Raw genomic sequence first — 25,000 nt, 5'->3', positions numbered from 1 at the left:
CCCAAAAACTTTCCGTACCATTTGTCCCCGTTTCGAAATTTTCGAAGTTTTTGGCTGAATGAAAAGTGTCCCATATTTCCAAGATTTTTGTACAGAATAACATCTGATATTCAACTGATTTCCGTGGGATGTGCCACTTCAATTTCCTCTTTTTTTTTTTTTTTTTTTTTTTTTTATCTGATCAGCATTTTTCTTGTGTCCCTGCAGCTCCTGGAGCACATGTTACGGCCACTGGCTATGATTTGCCCCATGGAGTGGAGGAGCGTGTTGGTTGACTTTGGAACACCACCGACAGAGCATCTTTTTATTAGGGTGAGCTCGCTTTTGTACACGTTTAACTTCTAAGTCCGTATCACAAGTTGATAAGAGTCACTAGAGAGCTTAGTCATCACATATACGGCAAACGGTGTATTTTTCTTCTAATCTTAAATAATTCACACAAAAGTAGAAAAACGTCTCCTTCTATTCACCACAAATACAGATATTTTCACTCTACTGTACAAAACAGCTGAAGATAGACGGCAAAAGTTTCATTTTTGTCGTTTGCCGTTTGCCCTAAACGTCATTCGTAACCTCTCCAATAGGACTTGTGTGACCATGGGGAGCAAAATAGCACTGTAAGGTAGCTGGGCTGTTAACAGCCTCGTAGATAACGTGTAAAATAATGTTTCAGACATAGTGTTTTATGGTAAAGAAGAACATCGACCTTTCTCGACTTGTCGCTCACGGAATATCACTGTCTTGACAGCTTATAACTCGCGTGTAGTTATCATCAGCATTTTGATATGGTACCTCGGATGTGCTCAGGAGAAGATTAGACAACAAATCCAGACGTTCTTTGGCTTGGTGTATCTTGACATGTGATACGTTTGTCACTGTGGATACACACAAATTTACGCCCTGAGAAAAATTGTAGGGTTTTTACCTTAACCTAACCAAAGGCAAAGAAACAGCACATCAGACAGGATTAGCCTTCTCTCAGGCTAATCAGACTGGAAAAATGTTAAATTGTATTTTTTTTTTTTTTTTTTTTTTGCTTAAGAAAACTTCACTAATGTGTTCTATCGAATACCATACCCCTCCAAAGAATGGGTTTTAGTCTTGGAACCCCTCTCCTCTGAACCCTTCAGAAATTTCAGTTTGGATTAATTTTATAGTTCTCTTTAAAGGAACTTTTGCCTTTCGAAACCCCCTCCCCACTGGAATTTCCAATGACCGTCTGTGGAATGGGTAAGGATTTTTTTCAAGGGGTTGATTCAACAACTTCTGGCTAAAGATCGTTGAAATCATTATGATTTACATAATTATACAATCAATCTTCCGCTCATTTTGAAATAACAGTGTAGGTAAGTTTGAAACAGAACTACGCACAGAGAGTCAAAGTTTGTTCAATACAGACTTTTTTCATCGTAGGAAAATTATTGTGTATTTTTTAACGTCGCGTATAGGACTGGGGAAAACCAGGAGACCTTTTTAACCTTAACATTCAGTGGCACATACCATCCGAGGAGGAGAAGCTTTTAGCAAAGGAGCTGTTGGACACGTTTCTACAACCAGTGCTGACGAGGCTGGAAAAACCCCTGGATGAATCATTGACACTCTCAAGGTAAATCAAATTCCCCCAGAATTTTGACAGAATCGTTTGCTCCAAACTTCATATATATGTATAGTGGTCCCCTTTTACACTGCCGTTTGCAGCACTGGAATGAAACAGTTTCAAGTTTTATATCTAATTTCTTTGAGCTACCTAATGTAAGTAAAGAAATAAGAAATAATGAAAGAAAAATTAGAACAAAGTAGATAAATTTTTGTAATATTACAGGACAAAATTCATTTGCGGAAGGTGTTAAAGTCTGTAATTGTACGATATTGATTTGGAAGTGTGTTCCAGGATTTAGCCGCCTGGTAACCAATATAGGTAAAGCCATAAGTAGCTGTACATTATTTTAGGTAGGGATATAATATCAGTTCCTCTTAAGGGGTAATTGCTGGATTACAGACTAAATAAATCTTCTAAGTATTCAAGGTATTTACAAAAGTGAAGACATTGAAGAACAGAAAGAATCATATTTTGCATGCGCCTGTTTGCCAAGTTTTAATTTGTAGTGGTGTTCTCCAAACTTCCCAGCTGCATCATAGCTCGGAGATGCACAGCTAAAAGCATGAGTTAATTTTCAAATGTGCTAGCATCCCACCCAGGGAGAGTAGAGTGCTTTGTGCTACAGAGCATTTATAGCATTGGCCAGTTAAGCCATAAAGCTCTGCTTTTTCTTAGGAGTGAAGTAGACTTTTCACAGCCTGCCTATTTTTCAATGTATGCCAAAGTAAAAGTAAGTGAAGCGAGTGCGGAGCACGAGGGGTGTGAGCAAAGCGAGCCAAACGAAGATGTTTTTTTCTCGTTTCCCACTTCACGTCCAGTTCTCTCGTGATTCTATCCGCACGTTCAAAGATCGAATAAACATACGAGAAAATAGAGGGCTGTGGACAGTCTAGGAATGAAGAACAGGTAAACATGCACTTACTGGAGTGAAAGAGGGACGGGTTGTTTTAGTGTGAAACCTAACATGATCTGCGATTTTACGTCTTCAGGGAGGAGCTTCAGCAGTGTCTAAACATCATCTGTGGGTGTCTGTCTGGAGCTGCCATTCTCTTACCAGACTGGAAGAGACCTCCACGGGAAAACTTGTAAGGACTGTCTGGTCTTCTATCTTACCACTTACTTAATCCTCTTGGTGCGTGTTATTATCTAATTAAACTGTTCTGATAAACGCAAGTTCTGTATTTCTTTACAGAGGCCTCAAGACCCTTGTGAGCCGAGGAAGATTTCGGAACACTGTCTCGATGGAACCAGGTATTGTTTGAATTCAGGATTTTAGCAATTAAATTGTAGTAACTTGCGTTCGGTTATACAGTATGGTTACCTTGTGACCGCACTTCATTAAAATCTGTTCTTTTTACTCACTGACTTAAACCCTTTCACCCCGTTGTTGGCATAGGTCCTTAAGGAAGTCTCTTCATTCCACTCTATCTTGTGACCGTCTCTCCAACCGTTTCCAGTTGAAGCCTGCCTCTCTCATCTCCCCCTCCACTGACCGTCACCAGCTGTTCCCTGGCCTCCCTCTTCCGCTTGGGTTCCAAGTGCTTGGTGGTGTTGGTATTTGATTTGGACAGAGTATGACCCAGCCAATTTCAGTGTTCCTTTTAATTACAGTACAATTCTTACGCAACTTGCGCTCGAAGTCAACTCAAAATCTAGTATATTATGATCTTTTTCAGAAATGTCCATGGGTGAACACAACTCGCGAGCTAGGATAGCAGAGCTAATTCATAGACTTTTAGGTAAGACAGTGTACCTCCAGGCCCGGGTTGTTCGAAAGGTGGTTAGCGCTATCCACCGGATAAATCACTATCCAGCGGATAGCGAGGTTTGTTTTGTTAACACTTATCGACTGGATAGCGATTTATCCGGTGGACTGGATAGCGTTATTCAGCCTTCGAACAACTGCGGCCAGATCTTAAATAAGTAATCAATGCAATAAGTGTTTTATTAAAAAGCGTGGGAAATGTACTTGGAGGAACTTTGTGAAGAGCTTTGTGAAAGATGGAAGCCCAGTTGTTGAGAGCACGATGGATCTAATCAATGAGCGTTTTTTTATTCTAGTTTAGAATTCTAGAAAGAAATTCGAAAATGTAGCCATCGTGGCTCACGTTTTTCAAAATACGCAGAACTTGGTCACTTCACGTTCTTGTTTTGTAGAGAACGGCTACGAAATGTACGGAGATTTATACGCGCGTGCACAGCCATTGTTCTGTTCATTAAACCTTTTTGTTTGGTGGCGTTCTCGTTGCCGTCGTGGTTTTCTTACGCCTGGTTTTCACTAGCGATGCAAGCACAACCGCAAGCACAAACGCAAGCAATAGGAAAGGCCCAAGTGAAGACGAAGTTCGACGCAATCACAACCACAAGCAAAATCATCCGAACCTTTCAAACTGTTTAGGCGCGAGGTAATCTGGATCAAGTGTTTTCATTGGTCAAACTTAACCACGTGTGGTAAATATCCTTCTGCTTGTGCTATGCCTGAGCAGTATTTGGTTTTCATTTGTTGCAGCACAAACGCGTAAGCGCAAGCACAAGAAAAAAGAAGAATTTGATCCTTGCGTTTGTGCTTGCGCTTGTACTTATGCCTGCATCAAGGCCGTTTTCACGATGAAATAAGAATCATTGAGTTTTCACTTGAGCTTGCACCGCTAGTGAAAACCAGGCTTTAAGCTCCCTAGGGTCGACGACAGGGCGCCGTAAACGCATGGACGAAAATGAACTATTGTGGACGGGGCTTGAATGTGGTTTTCACAATGGAGTGTCTTGCATAAGCTGCTTAAGTTTGTACTTTCCCACAGCGAAGCTAAAAAGATTACTTTTGTCCCCAGAGCGCTTGTGTGTAAAGTACATTCAATTTTTTTGTTTCCTGTAGATCATCTACTTTGTCATCACGAGGATGACACTAAAGCTCTTTTGATAATTTTAGAGGTAAGAAACTTGTTTTTCTCTCGCTGGTGATCGTTAGCATGAAACTGTTGCGGTGAAACTTGAACTGAAACAAATTGTTGTCAGGGGTTAAGTGTGATGGAATAACTCCTCTGAAGAATTGCAGTGATAATCGTGTAAAAGAATGTTGAGAAAACAGACAGCTGTGTAAAAATTCCCATCGATTTTCGTTGTAAAACTAATTCCTATTTTAAGCTGTCAAATAGAAGTTTGTACATTGGTTATCATGACTGTATTTGTCGGCTATTTTGCCATTATGACTTCAAATTTTGTCATGGAATCTGCACTCAGGTTTGAGTATTTTCAAGTGAATCATTAAACGGCAAATCAATCAATGTTCGCGGCTATTTATTTAGCCTGCGAGCGGGCTCACATTTGAGTTACGCGCGCGATCGGAGAGCAAAGCAATCCGACGGGAAGGAGTCTCGTCTCGCGGCGCGCGCTTGTGCTCCAACGTGAGCCTGCTCGTAGACTACTATTTATCTTGAAGAAAAGCACTTCTTACGCGAAGAACCGAGAATAACATGTCAGACCACGGTTTACAAGACTATACCACGTAATACTAGATATTTTTAACAGGACAATGTCTTGGAGTTCTCGATTCTAATTTCCATATTAACTAAAATTAACTAAAATTTAAAGTACGTCAATGTACCGGACCAGTCAATAGTTGAAAAAGATAGATTCGTTTAGGAAATTTTTGAAACACGTGCTGCTGTTACTTGTCAGTTTGTTTACTGTATACTATAACTCTAGAATCATGTCACAAACTTTCGTTATCCCTAGGTTCGTATCAAGGCTCAAAGAGTGCTATCGTCTTGCATCGATGTGTTTAATTACTTTGCTCGAACCTTGGTACCACCAACATTATCTAAGCTTCAAAACAGCCCAGACATCTCCCATGAGGAATTCAAGGTTTGTGCAAACACGCAGTCACTGCTAAATCTTATATTCGTTGTGTATTGAGTACCTTCTTTCCAAACTACAAGTTAATCGTCTCACACGTTGACTGGTAACTCAATAGAAAATTTGCCAAATACACACTTAAAGTTGACATGCACTATAGGGGAAATCTCGTGAACGAAATGAACTCGGAATATCTTTGTGAAGCGATATTGTGCTTTTTTTTTTTTTTCTCCCTCCTTTTCTGATGTTTTTTTTTTTTTGTTATTTTCAGGGTGCGCTTTACGTGTTGCTTAAAAACCGCATGTTGTTCCTGATAGTACATTACTGGGAGGTCATGGTTGATGTGTGGCCTGTTATTGTCCAGGTACGCATCTCGACGTTCAAATATTTTTCAAACAATATAAATCCCGGCAGGCTTGCCACAGGTCAGGAAATGGTCAGGGAAAAATTAAAACTCTTCAAGTTCACGGAACTGTTAGGAAATTTAATTTTAAGTCAGGAAAAATTGACATTTTGAGGGACAGTCAGGGACAACTGAAATTATAACAACATCGATGCAATACCATTGAAAGCTCAGTGGAAGAAATATTTTAGGTCACTGTGATTTCAATGTTTTTTTCTTAGCGAAAAAGGCAAATTTGTTGAAAAAGTATCAGTCCATGCTGTAAGGGAGGCAGGAGACCGCTGCTATAATTATTTGGTCAGGGAAATTTTATATTTAACAGGGAAAAGTCATATTTTACTTTACTCTACACTTTACACTTTACTCACACAGTGTCTCTCTCTCCACTCACGTGTATAAATGGGTACCTACAGCCTGACAAAAATGTGGATGGTGGAGGGGAGGGTAACCCTGCGACGGACTAGCCTCTCATTTAGGGTAGGGTAGAAATACTCCTAGTCGCTTCATGCAGTAGAAACCGTGGTGAAGGCGCTTGGCTCGTCAAAACGTTGTCTTTGAAAAAGATGCTACAACTAACAAACCAAATGCCTTAAATTGAAGCTTTCGATGAGGACAGTTGGACGCATTTTGAGAGCCTTAAATAATTTAAAAACGTCACAGTGATCTGTGAAAACTAGTTCGTTGCTGTCAGTACAGACTTTACCATTAATATACTCTACCAACTCGATAGAATACTGAGCAATCTTGTCCAGGGTCCTTTAATTTTTCCCGATAGAGATTTGACTTCTCCTTAACATTTCAATACAAACGCAAGTCTGTGAGTTAATAGAAAACGAGAACTGATCACCGAAGACATAACTCATATTCTCTATACTAATGTCATAAGAACTGTATGAAACCTGGTGTGGAGAATCTTTTTTTTATCTGTGAACGTTTGCAGGCTGACCACTCCGAAAAGCCTTCCATTATCAACTTGATGACAATGCTCGCCGAGAAAATGGTGAAGAAGTATGATACGGTGGCTGTTAGCAGAATGGTAAGAGAGACATTTTGCCCCTGCAAAATGTTGCATAAAATTCAGCTGGTTTGAATTCTTGCATCATGAATCAGGACAAAATGACCTCAGTTTTCAACGTAGCCTTGTGTGCACTGCTCTTGCAAACTCTCCCCACTACAACACAGAAATGAACCAATATCTGCTTCATGTGCACCAGCTTGAGTACTGTTCCAGCACCCTTGTTCCTGATACGCACACACGAAGGGGCTTGTACTCACTTCACTGCCCCTCAACGTGTTCCCTTTTGTGTGCCGAAATTAATGACGTTTGACTTCTCGTATTCATAGGTTACCGATTCTGCAGTTGAACAAGCTAAGCGGCTCTTAACTTCAACGGGTCCCGTGCCGCAAAGCCATCTTAAACCAATCTCAAGTCCTACAGCAACAGCTCTTCCAAGCGACTTAGAACTCAAAGAGAGCAAGGACGCTTGGAATAACACGCGAGAGAATAATCTGAGGTAATCAACAAATCAATCAATCAATCAATCAATCAATCAATCAATCAGTCAGTCAGTCAATCAATCAATCAATCAGTCACTCCGTGATTCGTTCATTTGGTCAGTCAGTCAGTCAATCTGTCAGTCAGTAAGTCAGCCAGTCAGTCAGTCATACAGTCAGTCAGTCTGCCTGCCTGTCTGTCTGTCTGTCTGTCTGTGTCTGTATGTCAGTCAGTCAGTTGGAATAACACGCGAGAGAATAATCTGAGGTAATCAGCCAGTTTGTCGATCAGTCAGTCAGACAGTCAGTCAGTCAGACCGTCAGTCATACAGTCGGTCAGTCTGTCTGTCTGGCTGTCTGTCTGTCTGTCAGTCAGTCAGTTTGTCAGTCAGTCAGTCAGTCAGTCAACTTAACCCCTTTTCTCATCATTTCAGGAATTACCATAAACTTGTCAGCACTTTAGTGGATATGTTGGAGAGCGATGGCCTGTAAGTTGCAATGCCATGTGTTTTCCATCAGTTCTATCAGTCTATTCCTTTTGTGTTAATTGTTAATTTTTTTACATCAACTCAAGTATTTTGTTCCAAGTCACTTTAGCATAGGGGGGCAAATGAGGCATGGGGGGGGGGGGTGGGGGTGAGTAGCTTATAGTCAATGGGGTCAGAATCGGCCAAGGCCAAAGAGGTTTACATCCGTGAAGGTTTGTAACAAGTTTTGCAAGAAAAAGGAGAAAAAAAAATTTCTGAAATCATTAACAGAAACCTTCAGAAGCTGTACACCTCTTCAGATCCTGTAATTTCATTTGCTCTTTGTTTCATGCCCGTCTGTTGTCCTAAAGGCTAGGTTCACTGATTTTTGTTGTTTGTTCTAATGTTTTCTCAGCCAATTCAGTTAAGCCTTCTGAGAAGTGTTTGGTGCCGCAAAACCTGAAATTTCATGGGCCCTCTTGTTATCGATACAGACATCGACAGTAATAAGTATTCCAAATAAGTGTATCGTTGATAATTGCGATAAGGAGCCGACTCAAGATCAAGCAAAACACAAAGAAACCTTTCCTGTTTGAACTTGAAATGTACATCACTATTCGGCTTTAAGTATTAAGGAGTTTAAATATTTTTAGCATGGAATTGATAACATATTTTTTTCCTGTTTTCAGACGCTGGCGTTATCTCCAGATTTGTTTCAGTTTTCTCAATTTGTTAATTCGTTATGATGTGCCTCTACCGGCAAACGCGGTGAAACTTTGTGTAAAATTCCTTAAGCACGATGCATTAGCGATTCGAAAGGTAACTATTGCACAAGTAATACCCAAAATAACACTTATTAACCCAATGAGTTCCCAAGCCGATTACATGTCATGAAAACATGTACCCATTCAAATTTCTGGCCTGCAAGACAGTGATTGCCTTGACTTTTTGCTCATTGAGAGACGAGAGGGAACCTCTGCTGGTATTCTTTTAATCATTTGATCGGCCGCCTTCATAACCAGGGATGACTAAATTAAAAATACTGGTTTTAGCTATATACTGCATATGAGAATTTCATATATGCATCCACGTAAAGTTGATCGTTAGTACTTGGTGTAAAACAACATATTGTCTCCTCAGTATACTTTACTTGCTTGGTATACTTTACTTGCTTGATGTACCTTACTTGCTTAATGCACTTTACTTGCTTGATGTACTTAACTTGCTTGGTATACTTTACTTCCTTGATGTGCTTTACTTGCTTGATGTACTGTACTTGCTTGATGTACTTTACTTACTTGGTGTACTTTACTTGCTTGATGTACTTTACTTGCTTAGTGTACTTTACTTACTTGATGTACTTTACTTGCTTGGTGTACTTTACTTGCTTGATGTCCTTTACTTGCTTAGTGTACTTTACTTGCTTGATGTACTTTACTTGCTTCGTGTACTTTACTTTCTTGATGTACTTTACTTGCTTGGTGTACTTTACTTGCTTCGTGTACTTTACTTCCTTGATGTACTTTACTTGCTTGGTGTACTTTACTTGCTTGGTTTACTTTACTTGCTTGATGCACTTTACTTGCAGGGTGGACTTTACTTGCTTGATGTACTTTACTTGTTTGGTGTACTTTACTTGCTTGATTTACTTTGCTTGCTTGGTGTCCTTTACTTACTTGGTATACTTTGCTTGCTTGGTATAGTTTACTTGCTTGATGGACTTTACTTGCTTGAGGTATTTTACTTGCTTGAGATGCTTTGCTTACTTGAGGTACTTTGTTAAGTACACCAAGCAAGTAGAGTACATCAAGCAAGTAAAGTACATCAAGCAAGGAAAGTACATCAAGCAAGTAAAGTACACCAAGCAAGTAAAGTATACCAAGCAAGTAAAGTAGCTCAAGGAAGTAAAGTGTACCAAGCAAGTAAAGTATACCAAGCAGGTAAAGTGTATCAAGCAAGTAAAGTGCATTAAGCAACTAAAGTACATCAAGCAAGTGAAGTATACCAAGCAAGTTAAGTATACTGAGGACGTAACATGTTGTTTTACACCAAGTACTAACTTATTACTATACGTGGATGCATATATGGCATTCTAACATGAAGTATATACCTGGTTTTAACTAATTATGACCGTGTGAAAACTAGTGCATGACAGGTGGGATAAAAACTGCTCTCCGTTTACGAGACAACATTCGCTGCCCTTTGATTGGTTGCAAAATTTGTTTTGTAGTCTTGTTATAAGAAGTAACGTCCATTAGACGTAAATGAAAAAATACAGATTACTATAGAACCAAACATGTTTAGCAGTGAACCACGCAATAAAGAAGTTCATGTTTTATGTTCAGAAATTTTTCTGAAAGCATTTGGTCATTAGACTGAAAACACTCAAGTTTTACATTTTACCAGATTGCATACTGTTCTTTCTGAATTGAAATTGGTTTTTGTTATTAGTCGTTCTTAAAATTCGGATTAATCACAGCCTTAACTTATACTGGATTTTTGTTTGGAGCTTAAGAAGCAGCAACTTCTTAAGTGCTTCGACAAAAAAAATTAAAGTTGAATTCCTCATCTGATTTTAGGTTGCGATAGACGCTGTTGGAGCTATCTTAAAACAGCAGAAACGACCACACGTCAAAATAGTCGTCAATCCCTACACTGTTGGTAAGACTGACAAAGGTAGTTCATATTATAGTCTTTCAGGTCCTGTTGAAACGTGCAACTTTACATGTGCCGAACCATGGCCGAAACTTATACTACGGTGGCCCACAACTGTCACATCAAAAGCAAATTGCTCACATCAAAAACAAATTGCTCACATCAAAAACAAATTGCTCACGTCAAAAACAAATTGTTCACATCAAAAACAAATTGCTCACATCAAAAACAAATTGCTCACATCAAAAACAAATTGCTCACATCAAAAACAAATTGCTCACATCAAAAACAAATTGTTCACATCAAAAACAAATTGCTCACATCAAAAACAAATTGCTCACATCAAAAACAAATTGCTCACATCAAAAACAAATTGTTCACATCAAAAACAAATTGCTCACATCAAAAACAAATTGCTCACATCAAAAACAAATTGCTCACATCAAAAACGAATTGCTCACATCAAATTCAAATTGCTCACATCAAATTCCAACCGAACACTAAATTCCACTACAGATAAGTCAGCGGTTGAGCATGCTTGATTGTGTGCAAGTGCAATTCAATATGGCGGGTAACGAAAGTGAGCAAGAACTTCACGCTAGCGGGCTCTTTATACCTGTGGAATTTGTAAAGAAACTGTTACTTGATTACAATTACTGCTCCTTTTGCGGCAAAGGAGGAGCTTGTGCTAAGATATTATTTCAGTCAAGGATACGAATACGATGTTATCATTGTGTTCCTGTCTAAGTTTCATGGTGAGTGATACAAATCACTCGGTGTGCAACGCAGGGGTGCCGATTTTTATGAAACAGAAGTTAGAACGAGAATACAGCTGGAGCTTGATGGCCCTGGTTGTTTATCTAGTTATATAGGCGTTTGGCCATTTCATTTGTATTAAACTACTTTTATATCAAACAGAATAAACCGCTAGATACCAGATACTGAAAGTGAATAAGGACAAGTATAATCAAACTGAAAGACAATTTAATGATGAACAACTAAGAGAGTATGAAAAAACCTTGTACATTTGCTTCAGATGAACAGATAAAGAGTCTGTTGACAATTCACAAGGCTAAAAATATATCAGTGACAAAGTATCAAATGGCCTGGTTGTCATACTCTGATGGGAAAAGGGGGATCCTACTTGATAACATTATAGCAATATTTATATTACAAAAGAAAGAAAACAAAAACCCTTTCAATTAAATTTTGCCTGGTAAATAGCTGTCAAATAGCTACAAAACTCAAAACAACGGGACTCGAACGAAAAAATGGCGGTCAAGTGAAAAATCGAGTGAAAACTGGGGATAGTCTTTTTAACGTAGCCGCTGACCAGTGAGTAATGATTTTGTTTTTGTTTTTGATTTTGATGTGAGCGATTAGCAATTTGTTTTTGATGTGAGGAATTTGAATTTGATGTGAGCAATTTGCTTTTGATGTGAGGAATTTGCTTTTGATGTGAGCAATTTGTTTTTGATGTGAGCAATTTGTTTTTGATGTGAGCAATTTGAATTTGATGTGAGCAATTTGTTTTTGATGTGAGCAATTTGTTTTTGATGTGAGCAATTTGTTTTTGATGTGACAGTTGTGGGCCACCGTATTATACCCATTTGGGTCGACTCAAATGATTAAGTTCGACAGTTGATTCAGACGTGGAACTTAATGGAGTCGAACTTAATTGCTAATTCAACACAAAACCTTGGAAGTAAAATGTAAATTATATTATGTATCCGTAATGTATGCATTAGATTCGGCTCATATTAAATTCATGTCTGAATCAAAGTCGAACTTTTGCTGTTCTATTCGACTGCCGCAGTAAGTTTTGTAGGCTACTCTTTGGGTAAGTTGGAGACATTGTGTTGTAGTGTAAAGCCCTTTTTTGGAGCAACTACTAGTCAAGCAGCAAATCCGCTAGCCTGGAGCTGTCGAAGGGAACGTCCAAATAATGGATTACTTAGTCTAGGCAGGGAGAAAAACATAAAGGTAATAAAAAAAAAAATAATAATCAGGGATGACCAAAACTTGAGGAAGTCGGTGAACATGAAAAATGTGTAAATTCAGATCAATGGGAGTATTTTTGTAGAGTGTTTTTGATGTCCCCAGTGATTAGCTGCTAAGGGTAGTTGCCATTTTTAAGAGTAGTATAGGTAATCGTATGAATTCGAATCCTATTGTGGGTTTACACTACCTGTGATTTTTGAAAATTCTCTTAAAATTACACGAGACTTAGGGCGAGTGCAATCTGACAAAATTTTTAAATATCACGAGTAGCGTAAATCCTTAATTGCTCTCACATTTTAACGATTACTCGTTCATTATATGAGGGAGAAAATTATGAACGCGCGTGTGTTAATTTTCACCGCAGTACAAATTAAGAATTAGCGATAAATTCGTCTGCTCTCAGCCAATCACAATGAAGTAATTTTCTTAGTCATATGATAAATAGCGTAATACACAGTCTATTCTTGTTCTGTCTTCAGCTGGTCTACCGGAGCCCACGACAACAGCTATTCAGTCCGGTGATCGGGAAGATAACAGATGGTAAGATATGACTTTTAGATACCTGATATAGAGTTGATAAATATACATACTTTCTGGTGAAATAAATCTCTATTTTTTCCTGTTCATTCTGCAGGTTGCAATATTCGTCTAGTGATCTCCCCAAGACCAAAAATGAGTGGGAAGGCTGTGTTTTCGTCGATAAAACTCACTGGGGCTACTATACATGGCCAAAGTAAGTATTTGAATAAACCGTAGAACTATGGTATAGAGTGTTTTCACTCACGTGGCCTGCAACCGTGCAAATTGTTTGGACCTTCTAACGCCTCCAAACAACCAGAATGCAAGCCTTAGGGTGTTTCTAGTCAAACGCTTAGCGCCTCCACATGAAGTTACGACTTGATTTCTCACAAGATGAGATAGTTTATTAATCTTCTAACTGCAGACCACTCAGTGTGGTCGGGCATTTGTTCACAGAAACGAAGTGTGTCACAGTTAGACGCGTCTTGTATTGTGGGATAAACAAAAGTCTATTATTTCTTCTTGTAAAATTCTGTAAAAGAAACCTTCCCGCACGCTTCACTAAGTAAACAAATTTAACATGTGCCTGTGCATGCTTTGTCTAGAAAACTGCTGACCTATGCTCCCGCAGACCAACAGCCAATTCTAGGGAGAACACGTGACCAACTTTCGGAGGTAAGTAAAATATATGTATTGTTGGGTTGTGTTTTATTATGTACATACACGGTCATCTATTTAAGAATTATTAGAGCTGTAGGTACAAGAGTATAAGTGTGGGAGTTTGGCGTTAATTCATGTAGTATTTGCAGTAATTCTCTTCACAACATGGAATTCCTTTGAGGTCATAAAGTTCTTATTCCTATAAAACAGGGTAAATACACTGTTCATTTAAGTCTTATATAGGGGGAGGGAGATGACTGACATTTCAGGCTAAGTCGTATACTCTAATGAAAATCTTTGTTCGCCTGACAAAAGTTACTCTTCCCACTCTCCCTGGAGAAGCATTCCGAAGCATGACCACCCCAGAAAGGCCGCAAAGGTTACAATCCTTGCTTTGTTCGTGTCCTCTTTGACTGGTGTCCCGAGTGACTTGTTTTGCTGTTGTTTTTGTTTTTTTCAGGAGGAGCAGCCAATTTACGATGCCTTTAGTCAAGAAGAATTTATGTCAAAATTCATCTCGTTTCTATCCTTGGAACATAGGAAAGGCAAAGATAAATTCAACGTTCATCGCTTTGTGTTGTTCAAGGTCAGAGAAAAGATTTCTGTCGTTAGTTGTGTCCTAAATAACAAATAAAGAATAACTAAATAAAACCCATGAAATTTCGCTCATCACACTTGATGGTAGAAATTTTATTGGTCATTTTTTGAGCAATGGATGCGAAACTTGTTGGAAAATTGACCGGTCATAGAATTCTAACCAGTGAACACTAGAGAACGTTTGATTTGTATCGTTCTCTCGATTTTCCCGACCAGTGACTGATAATCGAGCCTAACGCTAGAGTTGCTTCGAAAATCAACCGAACCATGCATTTGGACGTCGTACGACAAATCTGGATGATGTCGCTGGTCTTAAAAGTAGCAGTCACCAATGATCTCTCTACATAACCCAGAGGGGCTGGGAAAGTCGAAATGCTCATTTCTGTAACTGAGCTGATTAAAAAATTATCAACCAATTCGCGCCAGTATTCGCGCGCCCAAAGTGGCGGGAAAAAATCGGCGCACGTATCAGCTAATAACAAAACTTTTCATTTGCGCGTGTTCAGACAGTGGCGGGAAAAGTCAGAATGGGGTCCCCGCCACGAATTGGCAGTCGGTAGTAATCGGTTTTGTAACTGGTAAGAACTGGCGCAGTATCTTTCTTACTAATCAGTGTCTGTATATTTTTTCTCAACAGGGTCTATTTAGAAACTTTGACGACACATTTGTAGATGTAATAAAGCCTCATCTTGAACGACTTTGTATAGACCCACAGGTAAGGTAAACAGTGTACATGAAACTTCGTGTTCCTCGCACTGATCTCTTCTTTAGACGCTATGTGGCTCGGCATGAAATGCCTCAGCTCTTTTAATATAACCCGTTTGTGTATTTGTTTTTTCTTCTTTTGTAGGAGAGCAGTCAAAGGTGCGCTGTAGAAATCATCGCCGCTGTTATCCGCGGGTGCAAACACTGGAAATTTGAAAAGGTACAGACAAACATGTGAGGCGTTTCGTAGGTATTAATCTACCTTTGGACACCCATATCTCTAGTTACATAAACCAGAATCAAGAGGTTTTCACTTGAGTGTCGAAAGTAATTTGCGTTTGCTTTGGTTTTACATTGCGACGCTAAGCGATTGGCTTAAAAAGAACTCGTGCTACTTTGTCAGCCAATCAGACGTAATACCAAAATCAATCTTGACTCGCTCACACACGTTTTCCCGCGCTTTGCGTCAGCTACATGTACTTGCTTCGAGTTCTGATTGGTTCACTGGATTGTTTAAGTCCTTTGTGATTGGCGAGAGTGGTTGCTTTGGTTTAGGTTCTACGACCCTCAAATGAAAACCGTTCCCTCGCACTGAGTATTCCAATCACGAACTAGGAGTGGAAGATGTGTTATAATGACGCCTCGTGGCAGCGGATTGACGGCTATTTCGCCACATTGCTGCCTCGTAAGCTTCTTACAATTTAAAAAAAAAACTGTAGCGAGAACCTCCCTCAGGAGAACTGTTTATTTGCTTTTCTTTTCTAAAGCTTAATATTCTTTGTTCTGCTCAAGTTGTGTATATAGCTGCGATGATCAATCATGTCTTCACATTCTTCATTCTCTTGTTTATATGTTTGTTTGTTTGCTTGTTCCCGAGTTTGACCAGTTTTTCATCTTTTTAGGTTGAAAATCTGTGGGACTTTCTAGTGCCTCTTCTGAGAAAGGCCCTATCGGCCGTGAACGTGGAGACCTTGGAGGATTGGGGTACTTGCATGGCTACTGCTGTGGTGAGCTTCTGCTATTATGGACCAAATGACCTTTCACAGTAAAATGTTGATAATTAGCGCCCTTGTAAGGAACATGTCCTAACAAAAACCGCTTCTTAAAGGAGCTGCGTCACCGTTTGAACAGCTTGAAAAGTTTAGCCTAAATTTTTCAAGTTCTTCGTTTATGATCCGTGTCAATCTTCTCCATCCTTAACCATCCTTGTTCTTTTATGGTTTATTATCTCTTTGGTGTTTTTCTATCTTGTTGAAGTACTATTTTCAGGTTTTCTTCAATTTAAGGTAATCTTATCCGTGGCCAAAATAACTCAAAATACCGTGACTGAGCTCATTTAAGACTGGTTCTCCCTGGCGCGTAAGCGTAGGCATAAGCAACATAGTCAAAGACAATTAAGTAGCGTCTTATGTCAAAGACATTTTCTAACAGATGCGCTAATCATCAGTGACTGCGTGTTCCTCATGCTTATAATTATGGGCCTGTGAAAACCAGCCTTAAAAGACACCGCAATCTATGTACGTTGTATGCTTATCCTTATGCGCTTGCAAAACCAGCCTTAAGCAAACGCAGTGTACAGATAGGGAAGCAATAGAGTTAAACTACTGGTAAAAGTCAACTTTTGGGAGGTTTGTCTTTGATAGCAAATCATAAATTATTCGAGCTTGTCTCGAAACAAAGATAAATTTAACAAGCTGCCGTCGTACAACTGAAAGCTAGTAGAATCTCGTGATCGAGGAAGCTCGATTTTAGCTCACGATATTTACACTGTCTCCAATTAAGGACGTTCGCGCGAACATTTTCCAACATTGATTTTTTTCTGAAACGTTCACCACTGTAAGATGATGAGTTAGTTATGTCAGAAATGTAAAAAAATGGGGGGTCACCGACTTCGTTTTGGAGAGAACATGCCCGGAAGAACACCCTAAAATGAAAAATTCCCCTTCGTTAGCGAATAAGGCCACAGTGTCTGTAAGCCCAAAAATATTGCAATTAGATGTTGGAAGTGAAACGTTCTCTGCCAAATATTGTTTTTAAGTGGACCTATTAAGTGAATTTAGTCAACTGGTGAGGTTCCTTAAAGAACAAGTTCGCATTTGGCGACCATAGTTTCACGCCCCTTGCAGCCGCAAGATGGCAGGATTCGATGTCCCGGGGACAGAAATCTTGAAATTTTTTTAACTTCCCACATTGATTTTTTGTTCATTTTTGAACAATGTGGAGATAATTGTAAATAAAGTCTGTTTCTGGAAAGAAAAGTACGGGTCACCGAACGTCCAAGATCGTAAAATCCAGGCAAAGCTATAGCAATGGCCATCTGCCCTGTCATTGTTTATTTTAGTACTTAGTGCGCGCTCTCATGCATGAAGTGGCGTGTAAATTTGCGTGCGCAGTAAGGATGCGCGGAAACAATAAGCGCGAACGTCCTTAAAACACATAACAATTAGCGCGAACGTCCTTAAAACACTTAAGTTAGGATAAATACTTCAAAATATTTCAATGAACTTCATCGGGGATTTTTTGTTGCAGGAGAGTCGGGATCCACGTCGCATTCATCGTTTTCTAGAATTGTTGTTGGAAGAACCTTTGGACGATCAACGCAGCTCATTCTCTGACTCAAGGTGAGTTTAGTCCAGTTCTTAACAGTGATCACATGTAATTTCTCCGTACAACATCATTATATTGTCAAGCGGACAGGTAATGAGGAGAAAGAAAGCCATCACATTGTGGTGTCTTCAGGTGAAGAACTGTTTTTGCAATTCCTTGGTGATAATATAATACGGTACATTAAAGATCCAGTATTGACCATTATGCTTATCGCGCGTCTCTTGTTTTCCAGTGCTGCACGGTGCGCAATGCATCCTGGTCAAGACTGGGTCTTTGAGTTATCGCTACGTTAGCTGCTTTTTTTTACCTATAGTTGCAATTTTGTACGTGAATTCTTGTGCTTTGCATTTAAGTTTTGCTCGTTACTTTAATTATGGCTGCGTTATGAACTCTCGTGTTTTTTCCTTAAATTCGTAAAAGTTGGGTTGCGTTACTCATACTTACGTAGCATGAAGTCTATCCTTTTCCCTTGAATGCATGAAAGTCGCGTTGTGTTACTTACAGCTACGTTACGTGAAATCTAGTGCTGTTCGGTTTAATACGTGATAGATGCGTTGCGTTACTTATAACTACGTTTTGTTACGTGACTTCTAGCGCAGTTCCCCGCTTGAAAATAGCATTTGCGTTGTGCTACTCTTTTAATTTTGTGTAGAATTTTAAGGTTTAAAGCCCTATTTCTGACCTCTGTGTTGTTCCTTTTTCAGTCGTTTGTACTTCATTCAAGGAGCGCTTTGCCAGCAGGAATGGCGAGTCCCTGAACTGCTTCACCGGTTGATGGCTGTGGCTGAGACCCATCTGAACCATCCGTACAAGAACGTACGAGACCGACTTGGAAGGTTTGTATGCAGTGCAGGGCTGCAAGTGGTAGATGACTTACACATAAGGGTTAAACTGAGTCTGTTCCAACATTTTTGGAAATAACCTGGTGGGAGTAATGCTACTTTCTATTGCAATGTGATGGTCTGTGACAGGTAGTCGCCAGATCCCCCACCTTCCTTCTAATGTTAGGCGCAACATTCATGGGCACGCGTGGAACGAGTACTTTCTCGCGCAGGTCTCGTGCAATTCGCGCTCTGTGCTTACTCTTTTGCGTGCTTCTGATTTCCTCGTTTTATTCCTTTGCCAAACACCGCCAGATACGAAGGCATGGTTTCGCTAGCAATCTGTTTTCTTTGCTCTTTTTCAAATTATACGAGCTAACAGCTGCATCTTGTTTCCTTGACAGTGTTCTTTGTAGCGTGTTGATGTACGACCTTAAACTGCGCAACAGTGCGCCGACACGCTCCCCAAACCGGAAGCAGTTTGTCAGCAAGGTACTTCCGCAACTGGCAGGATTACAGGAATTGGCGCGCGAAAAGGAGATTGGTGGAAGTGACGTCAGTGTAGCAAATGTCGGAGTTATCGAGAAAGACGTGGTAAAAGATGAGTCACGTGATAGTGACGACAGAAAAGAAGCCATCAAACGGTTGAAGACAAGTGAGTAGTTTCATCTTGAAGTTAATGGGGTAGGTCACGCTGTTTTAGCTAATTTTGTTTAATTTTGGTAAGTATGATCTCTAAACGTCAAATTGGCAGAGCAAGAGTCTTTCATTTGCAAAATCACGGCCCCATAACAACTGAGAATGATTTTCCAGCTGTGTAAATGACATTTTGATATAAACTGATATGAATTTGAAAAAAGGTCGGCCGACGTTTTTCAAATTTACCCAAATGCAATCCATTTTAATCCTCACCAGTTTTGTACATCCATGTACCTTCTTGGCTTTCCTGTGTTTTGTTTGAGTTCTTCCATAGTTTTGAACCGTTTTTGTGATATTTTAGTTAATTCTATGACCATTTGATCAGTGCTGAAATTGCCTAAAATTGCGTGACTTAGGCCCTTTAAGTAGCTCGGGTCACTTGGTTCGTTGGATGGATGAACTCGTTCCTTGGTTCGGTCGTCGTTCGGTCGTCGTTCGGTCGTCGTTCGGTCGTCGTTCGGTCGTCGTTCGGTCGTCGTTCGGTCGGGTGGTCGGTCGGTTAGATAAGTCTTTCGTTGGTTCGCACGTTTCCTCCCGGCTTTACAGTTTGATTAACCTTATTCCCAAGGATAGTTTAAGACTCAGTTTCGGGTATTTTGTTGTTGCTGTTTTTGTTGTTTTCTTGTTTAGTGTCTTTTTTCTTTTATCTTGTTTTAGTGACAAACTGGCTCCTATCCCATGCAGTGCGCACCTTACACAGCTGCCCTGAGGAATTCTTTGATCTTCTTCCTGTGGTAAGCATTCTGGCAAATAATTTAGAGTAAATTAATAACTCAAGTGACCGCTAATTTCGCTAATTCTTTTCGATTCTCAAGAAGGCGATCCAGAACTTCAACACTACTGCCATAGGGTAAGTAGAATACAAATGCAGCGGAGTCCCGGTATTCCGGTCACCAACGGGCCACAAAAATCTGGCCATATTTCTTTAAATAAGAAAACGACTGACTGACCTTTTTTTCGGGCCAGAATAAAGTGGCTGTAATAACGAGAAGGTGGGATTCCACTGTAGGTTGATAACGTACGGTTCTACCTCACCAATCGATACCACAATATCACGTGAGAATAAGCAGTTTTATTATATGGCAAGCTCCGTGAGCGGGCAAGATGAATCAAATCCTGCGTTGTGATTGGCTACCCGAGCGGCAAGATGGAGCTATCTCGCCCGCTCGGGACTACCCGCCGTGTCCCGCAAGAAAAATTTCCCCGAAAGCCATATAGTAAATCCTTCATTGACCAAGCTTGTTCGGTCAAGATGGCTGAATATTGGCCTCGTTTTTTGTTTGCGAGTTTATGGACCTCCACTACGTCTCGGTCCATAAACTCGCAAAAAAAGAACGTGACCAATATCCAGCCATCTTGACCTCACACTTGGTCAATAACCCATATATGTTTTGTAGGGGTGGGGGGACGCTGCCAGCCATGTGGGTTGAAAGTGTTTTAACGTTTTCTTGAAACTCGTTTCTCCTCAGACCATTGCGTACCTCTCTCAAATGGAGCTGCCATTCAACATGATACCGTTGGCCTTGAACACCGTCAAACAAGTACGTTTTAAAGCGATTTGAAATATCTGAAATGTCAGTTGCTTTCTTGTTCCTATGACATTTTAGGCTAAACCTATTTAATTGTTAGTGTCCGTACTCTTTCTATTGTTGGCGAGGTGGACTTGAGAACAACGAGACAACCAACAAAATGTTCAACGCCCTTGGTAGAATCTTATTTTCTGGTCACGCGCCACGTCTTAGCCATGAGTAAATCTGGTCACGTGCCACGTTCCCCTAGCCAAGTGCAAATCTGGTGACGCGTCACGTCCTCCTGGCCACGTCCAAATCTGGTCACGCGATAAGTTTCCCTTGTCATGCGTCACGTTCCGATGATTCCTCCTTGGTTTAGCCATGTGCAGTGTCACGATTTTTATTGACATGAACATCGCTTAGTAGAGAATCTCCAAAGAACTTTGTTCCACATTCATCCTTCACTCGATTTTAACGCGCATAGGTTTCAAGAAAGACCAAATTAAATGTGATTTCGTAACCTTATCGTACTTTCAAGCTTCCTGTTTTGTAGACATTTGTCATCAGTTTCTTTTTTTTTTTTTTTTTCACTTCCTTTGTCAGATCGCTAGTAATAACTTGTGGCATCCGAGGCGAAGTGTCTTGGAATACCTACAAGTCATGATTTTTGCCAACCTCTTCGCCATCACCAGTAACCCTCAGTTCGTTCTGGACGTGAAGGACCTGGTGCTCAGTCTCCTAGCAGACGAGCAGTTAGAGGTAAGTGTGTTGTTGAGAACCAATCAGAATGCTACAACTGATGGCAACGAGCCCAACAGCCATCGCAGGTGTTTTAGTCATTGTCGTCCTGTTTGTTGCTGTTGTAGTTATCTTTTGTTGTCATTTTCCCTCAATTTGTCCTTTCTTATTACATTTTCATCTCCCGCAGGTTCGAGAGATGGCGGCTGTAACATTCAGTGGCCTGGTTCATTACGGCTTCTTTGAGCTTGATGACGAACTGCAGGTACGAGATTAACGCTGGCACCTCTGAAATTAGTTTTAGTGCTACTTGAAAGCTCTGCTTAACGGCTTTCATTTGAATGGTCTCACACTAGGGTTTCATCCACAGACTTAAAAGTTAGATCCACCTTGTACAGCATAATAAACAGTACCACTTGAAAGGACTGCTCAATAGCTTTCATTTGAATGGTCACATGCTAGGGTTTCATGCAAAGACTTAACAGTTAGATCAACCCTGTATATGGTCATAACAGTACCATTTGAAAAATCTGCTCAGTAGTTTTCATTTGAATGGTCCTACACTAAGGTTTCATTCACAGACAGGTAGAAACAATAATTGAACTAAGGTAAAGGGCTGTATGCTCAGCAATTCATAATCTGTCATCTGTTTTTTTACAGAAACAATTCACAAAGATGGCAAACACCAAGCTCAAGAAAAAGAAGAAGGGAGTGATTGGTGCAAATGGACTGAACAATGATGCAGGTACGAACGACAAACTTGTTACAATCTGGTCGGATGTCATCGACAATGCGCAGAATGTGTGATCAAAATTACGATTATTTGTGTGGTAGCGAACATCTAAGACTGGTGATGCGCAACGTTTTAAATTCATACGCCAAATGCGAGACCCGACAAATTACGAACTCACAGGGTGACTAGCTCCCTGTTGGCTTGATAGCTTAATTGGTAGAGCACTGCACCGGTATCAAAGAGGTCATGGGTTCAGATCTTGTTCAGGTGTCGTTATTTTCACAACTGCGTAAGTTGTGTGCATATAACTGCAATGATCTTTCATATCCATACACCTTGCTGCGCTGTTGAAATACACGATGTTTTCACTGTCGATTAGTTCTGCAAAGCGGTCCGTCCGTTCAAGGGGCCAGATCTTGCGATTTAAAACAACTTTAGAGCTGAACTGGTCACAGAACTAAAATATCACTACAACAGCTTAACACTGAAAAAAAAAAAAAACTCAAAAGAAACACAAGAAAGTCAACAGGGGAAGTGAATGGGCAGAAAACTGGAGAAGATTAAAACGTATTGCACTCAGGCAAGCCTGAAAACGGCGGCCAGACGTCATTCAATTTAATTTCAATTTGTGTGTAAGTGCCATTTATAATGTTCAATATCATCTTTGTTTGTTATATGTGGTCGTGATTTTGGTCATTAAAATAACTGTTGCTCTGCCAATTGGAAGTTTAGGAATCTTAGCGAACCAACATGAACAGAAGTAGCTAAAATAACGTTACCCATCTTTTAACTCAATAAATAAAAGTCGAAAACGTCCAGGTTTTGTTTTCCTCAGTATTTCATGGCGTAACTGTATTCTTATCGTTTAGCAAAAGTTCTATACATTCTTTTGATCAAGTCTTTGATTCGTCCCCAGCCCTTATCCATCGTCACGCCGGAGTCCTGGGTCTAGCTAGTTGTGTCCAGGCCTTCCCGTACGATGTCCCTTCGTGGATGCCACAAATCTTGTTGGACCTTGGTGATCATCTTCATGACCCACATCCGATACAGGTAAGAGAAAATGGTGGAACGTGGATAATGCGGGGGCTTTCTTTGTCCGTCTTGCAACTGTTCGGCACACACATATTCACACATGTTTTTCATTTATTTAAAAGGGAGATAAATTTACACTTTTGGGTATGCCCGCACGAAGCAAAGACGAATCTAAGCGGGTCTTGCCTAAACAAAGAATAATGAAATCAAGAAGTCACAAAGATTTCTTACTTATATATCGGGGACTTACACATAGAATGCAGATTGCATGCCTCTCTTAAACGCATAACCATCCAACAGATCTATTTGTAAATCAAGGACACAATTTGTTTTAAATAAGTAGTTTGCTTTTGTGAATGAAATCTAAGTATGCGACCATTCAAATGAAAGCTATCGAGCAGTACGCTCCTCAGGTACTACTGGTTTGTCACTTCTACGTATGAAAGACTGGTGTGGGACCATTCGATTGAACGCCATTGAAAGGAGGATTAACTTTTAAGTTATTTTTTTTTCTGTCGTTTCGCTAGGCTACTGTAAAGAAAGTCATGTCGGATTTCCGTCGAACCCACCGCGACAATTGGCAAGAACATAAACAGAAATTCACGGAGGATCAACTGCTGGTGTTAACAGATCTTCTAGTGTCCCCATGCTTTTACGCTTGAAGAGCAAATAAAGGCTTGTTTACAGAACAAACTCTCTTAACAGTATCAGGGTTGTTAACAAGCTCTAGAACTGTGGTCATACACTTATCCTGTTTGTAAAAGAGATTTTCTACAAGGTTCTGTTTACTGTCGACATTTATAATTGATATGAAGTGTTCCGGTTATTCTCGCTTCTGATACACCGGAAGTGACGTCAGAAGAATCTCTGTGTCACGTGGTTGCGATCACGCTGATTGGTCATGCAACCTTGATAAGTGGAAATGTTGGTGCCCAGTATAACTCGTTCTATATGACAACTGCGTGACACTCTGGCACTCCGCCTGTCACCCATTCCCGTCCAGTGTATCGTGACGGGCCATCGAATGGTCATCCAGGAACCGAAGAATTACGAGGTATAACTTGACTTAACTCGAGACTTAAACTTTTGAACTACGAACTAGCAATAATTACAATATTAACAGCAATTAGATTTTAGTACTGGATAGTTTGTTTACGTAAACTACATGTTTATCTTCAATGCAACACACGATCGTATACTTTGTGACTCGTACTGAGAATGACTAGATAGTTTTCATTGAGATTTAAATCGTTCGCTTTTCCAATGTTTTTAGCTTTGGTAACTTCAAATATTACTTTTAAGTGCCGTAAGATTCGAATGCAACTCACTCGAAATTTCACCGCTCTTTCGCACTTACGGTGTCTTACTTCAGGGAAGTACGCCAATTTATGGACCTGTTGTACAATACGATGGATTACTAGTTGATAGTAGTCACTGCTGTTATCTTTTTTTGTTTTTGTTTTTCTTTTTTCGTGTCTCGTACGTTGGGTTTTGAAAAATGTACGTGAAAATAAAGTTTTGGTATATCGGTACCTCGGAAACATACGTTGTTTGCTGGCATATTTGGTTGTTTTTGGTTTTGATGAAAGGTTCAAAATCACTTCTTGCGTTAAGTCTGAGTAAACTCCGCGCCCTTTCCAATTGGGGTGGTCACCAGGTTTACTCAGGTGCGCAGGGAGTGGGGAGAGCCTGTGCGTCTCCGCGTCTTTCAGGCTGATCTTACGTTGCACGCTGCGAAAAACGTTCAAGTACTTCCAAAAATATATGTGAAGACCCTTCAAAATATTTAAGTACTTCAATCACAAGATGCAATATGAGACGACTTTTCGAGCGTTCACGAAATGTATAGGGAGCGCATCGGGGGGAAGGAGAGTAAATATATGAAGGGACACAAGGGTCAAAGAAT

The 25,000-nt window shown here is 40.1% G+C and overlaps 3 protein-coding genes across 6 annotated transcripts in view; 1 reads left to right on the top strand and 2 right to left on the bottom strand.

Moving 5' to 3' along the window:
* LOC110059566 (proteasome activator complex subunit 4-like) overlaps nt 1–24,635 on the top strand; it is a 28,623-nt gene extending 3,988 nt beyond the window's left edge. For 2 of the 4 annotated variants that reach the window (XM_089296777.1, XM_089296776.1), the window contains exons 6-35: nt 208–312; nt 1,449–1,606; nt 2,590–2,685; nt 2,793–2,851; nt 3,277–3,339; nt 4,473–4,528; nt 5,333–5,461; nt 5,724–5,816; nt 6,796–6,891; nt 7,200–7,369; nt 7,784–7,837; nt 8,506–8,635; nt 10,396–10,477; nt 12,952–13,012; nt 13,107–13,205; nt 13,597–13,666; nt 14,112–14,237; nt 14,886–14,963; nt 15,099–15,173; nt 15,856–15,960; nt 17,483–17,574; nt 18,265–18,396; nt 18,786–19,036; nt 19,738–19,814; nt 20,550–20,621; nt 21,195–21,350; nt 21,520–21,594; nt 21,990–22,074; nt 22,979–23,112; nt 23,622–24,635. In XM_089296777.1, the coding sequence (XP_089152903.1) occupies nt 208–312; nt 1,449–1,606; nt 2,590–2,685; nt 2,793–2,851; nt 3,277–3,339; nt 4,473–4,528; nt 5,333–5,461; nt 5,724–5,816; nt 6,796–6,891; nt 7,200–7,369; nt 7,784–7,837; nt 8,506–8,635; nt 10,396–10,477; nt 12,952–13,012; nt 13,107–13,205; nt 13,597–13,666; nt 14,112–14,237; nt 14,886–14,963; nt 15,099–15,173; nt 15,856–15,960; nt 17,483–17,574; nt 18,265–18,396; nt 18,786–19,036; nt 19,738–19,814; nt 20,550–20,621; nt 21,195–21,350; nt 21,520–21,594; nt 21,990–22,074; nt 22,979–23,112; nt 23,622–23,756 (3,114 nt within the window). In that variant the 3' untranslated portion in view covers nt 23,757–24,635. Of the gene's footprint in view, nt 1–120; nt 313–1,448; nt 1,607–1,822; nt 1,919–2,589; nt 2,686–2,792; nt 2,852–3,276; nt 3,340–4,472; nt 4,529–5,332; nt 5,462–5,723; nt 5,817–6,795; nt 6,892–7,199; nt 7,370–7,783; nt 7,838–8,505; nt 8,636–10,395; nt 10,478–12,951; nt 13,013–13,106; nt 13,206–13,596; nt 13,667–14,111; nt 14,238–14,885; nt 14,964–15,098; nt 15,174–15,855; nt 15,961–17,482; nt 17,575–18,264; nt 18,397–18,785; nt 19,037–19,737; nt 19,815–20,549; nt 20,622–21,194; nt 21,351–21,519; nt 21,595–21,989; nt 22,075–22,978; nt 23,113–23,621 lie in introns of those variants that run through there. The other 2 variants (XM_089296779.1, XM_089296778.1) reach the window with 2 other exon arrangements.
* The window catches only part of LOC149107104 (uncharacterized), a 160,420-nt gene that overhangs the window by 26,237 nt on the left and 109,183 nt on the right, over nt 1–25,000 (bottom strand). The window lies entirely within an intron of this gene.
* Nucleotides 1–25,000, bottom strand: part of LOC110051350 (uncharacterized) — a 434,502-nt gene that overhangs the window by 304,532 nt on the left and 104,970 nt on the right. The window lies entirely within an intron of this gene.

Source organism: Orbicella faveolata, unplaced genomic scaffold (genome assembly GCF_042242905.1).
Source record: "Orbicella faveolata isolate gen_17 unplaced genomic scaffold, um_ofav_v1 contig_27, whole genome shotgun sequence".
Lineage (NCBI taxonomy): Eukaryota > Metazoa > Cnidaria > Anthozoa > Scleractinia > Merulinidae > Orbicella > Orbicella faveolata.
The sequence above is the reverse complement of the archived record's forward strand: the minus strand, read 5'-3'. Positions and strand labels throughout refer to the sequence as shown.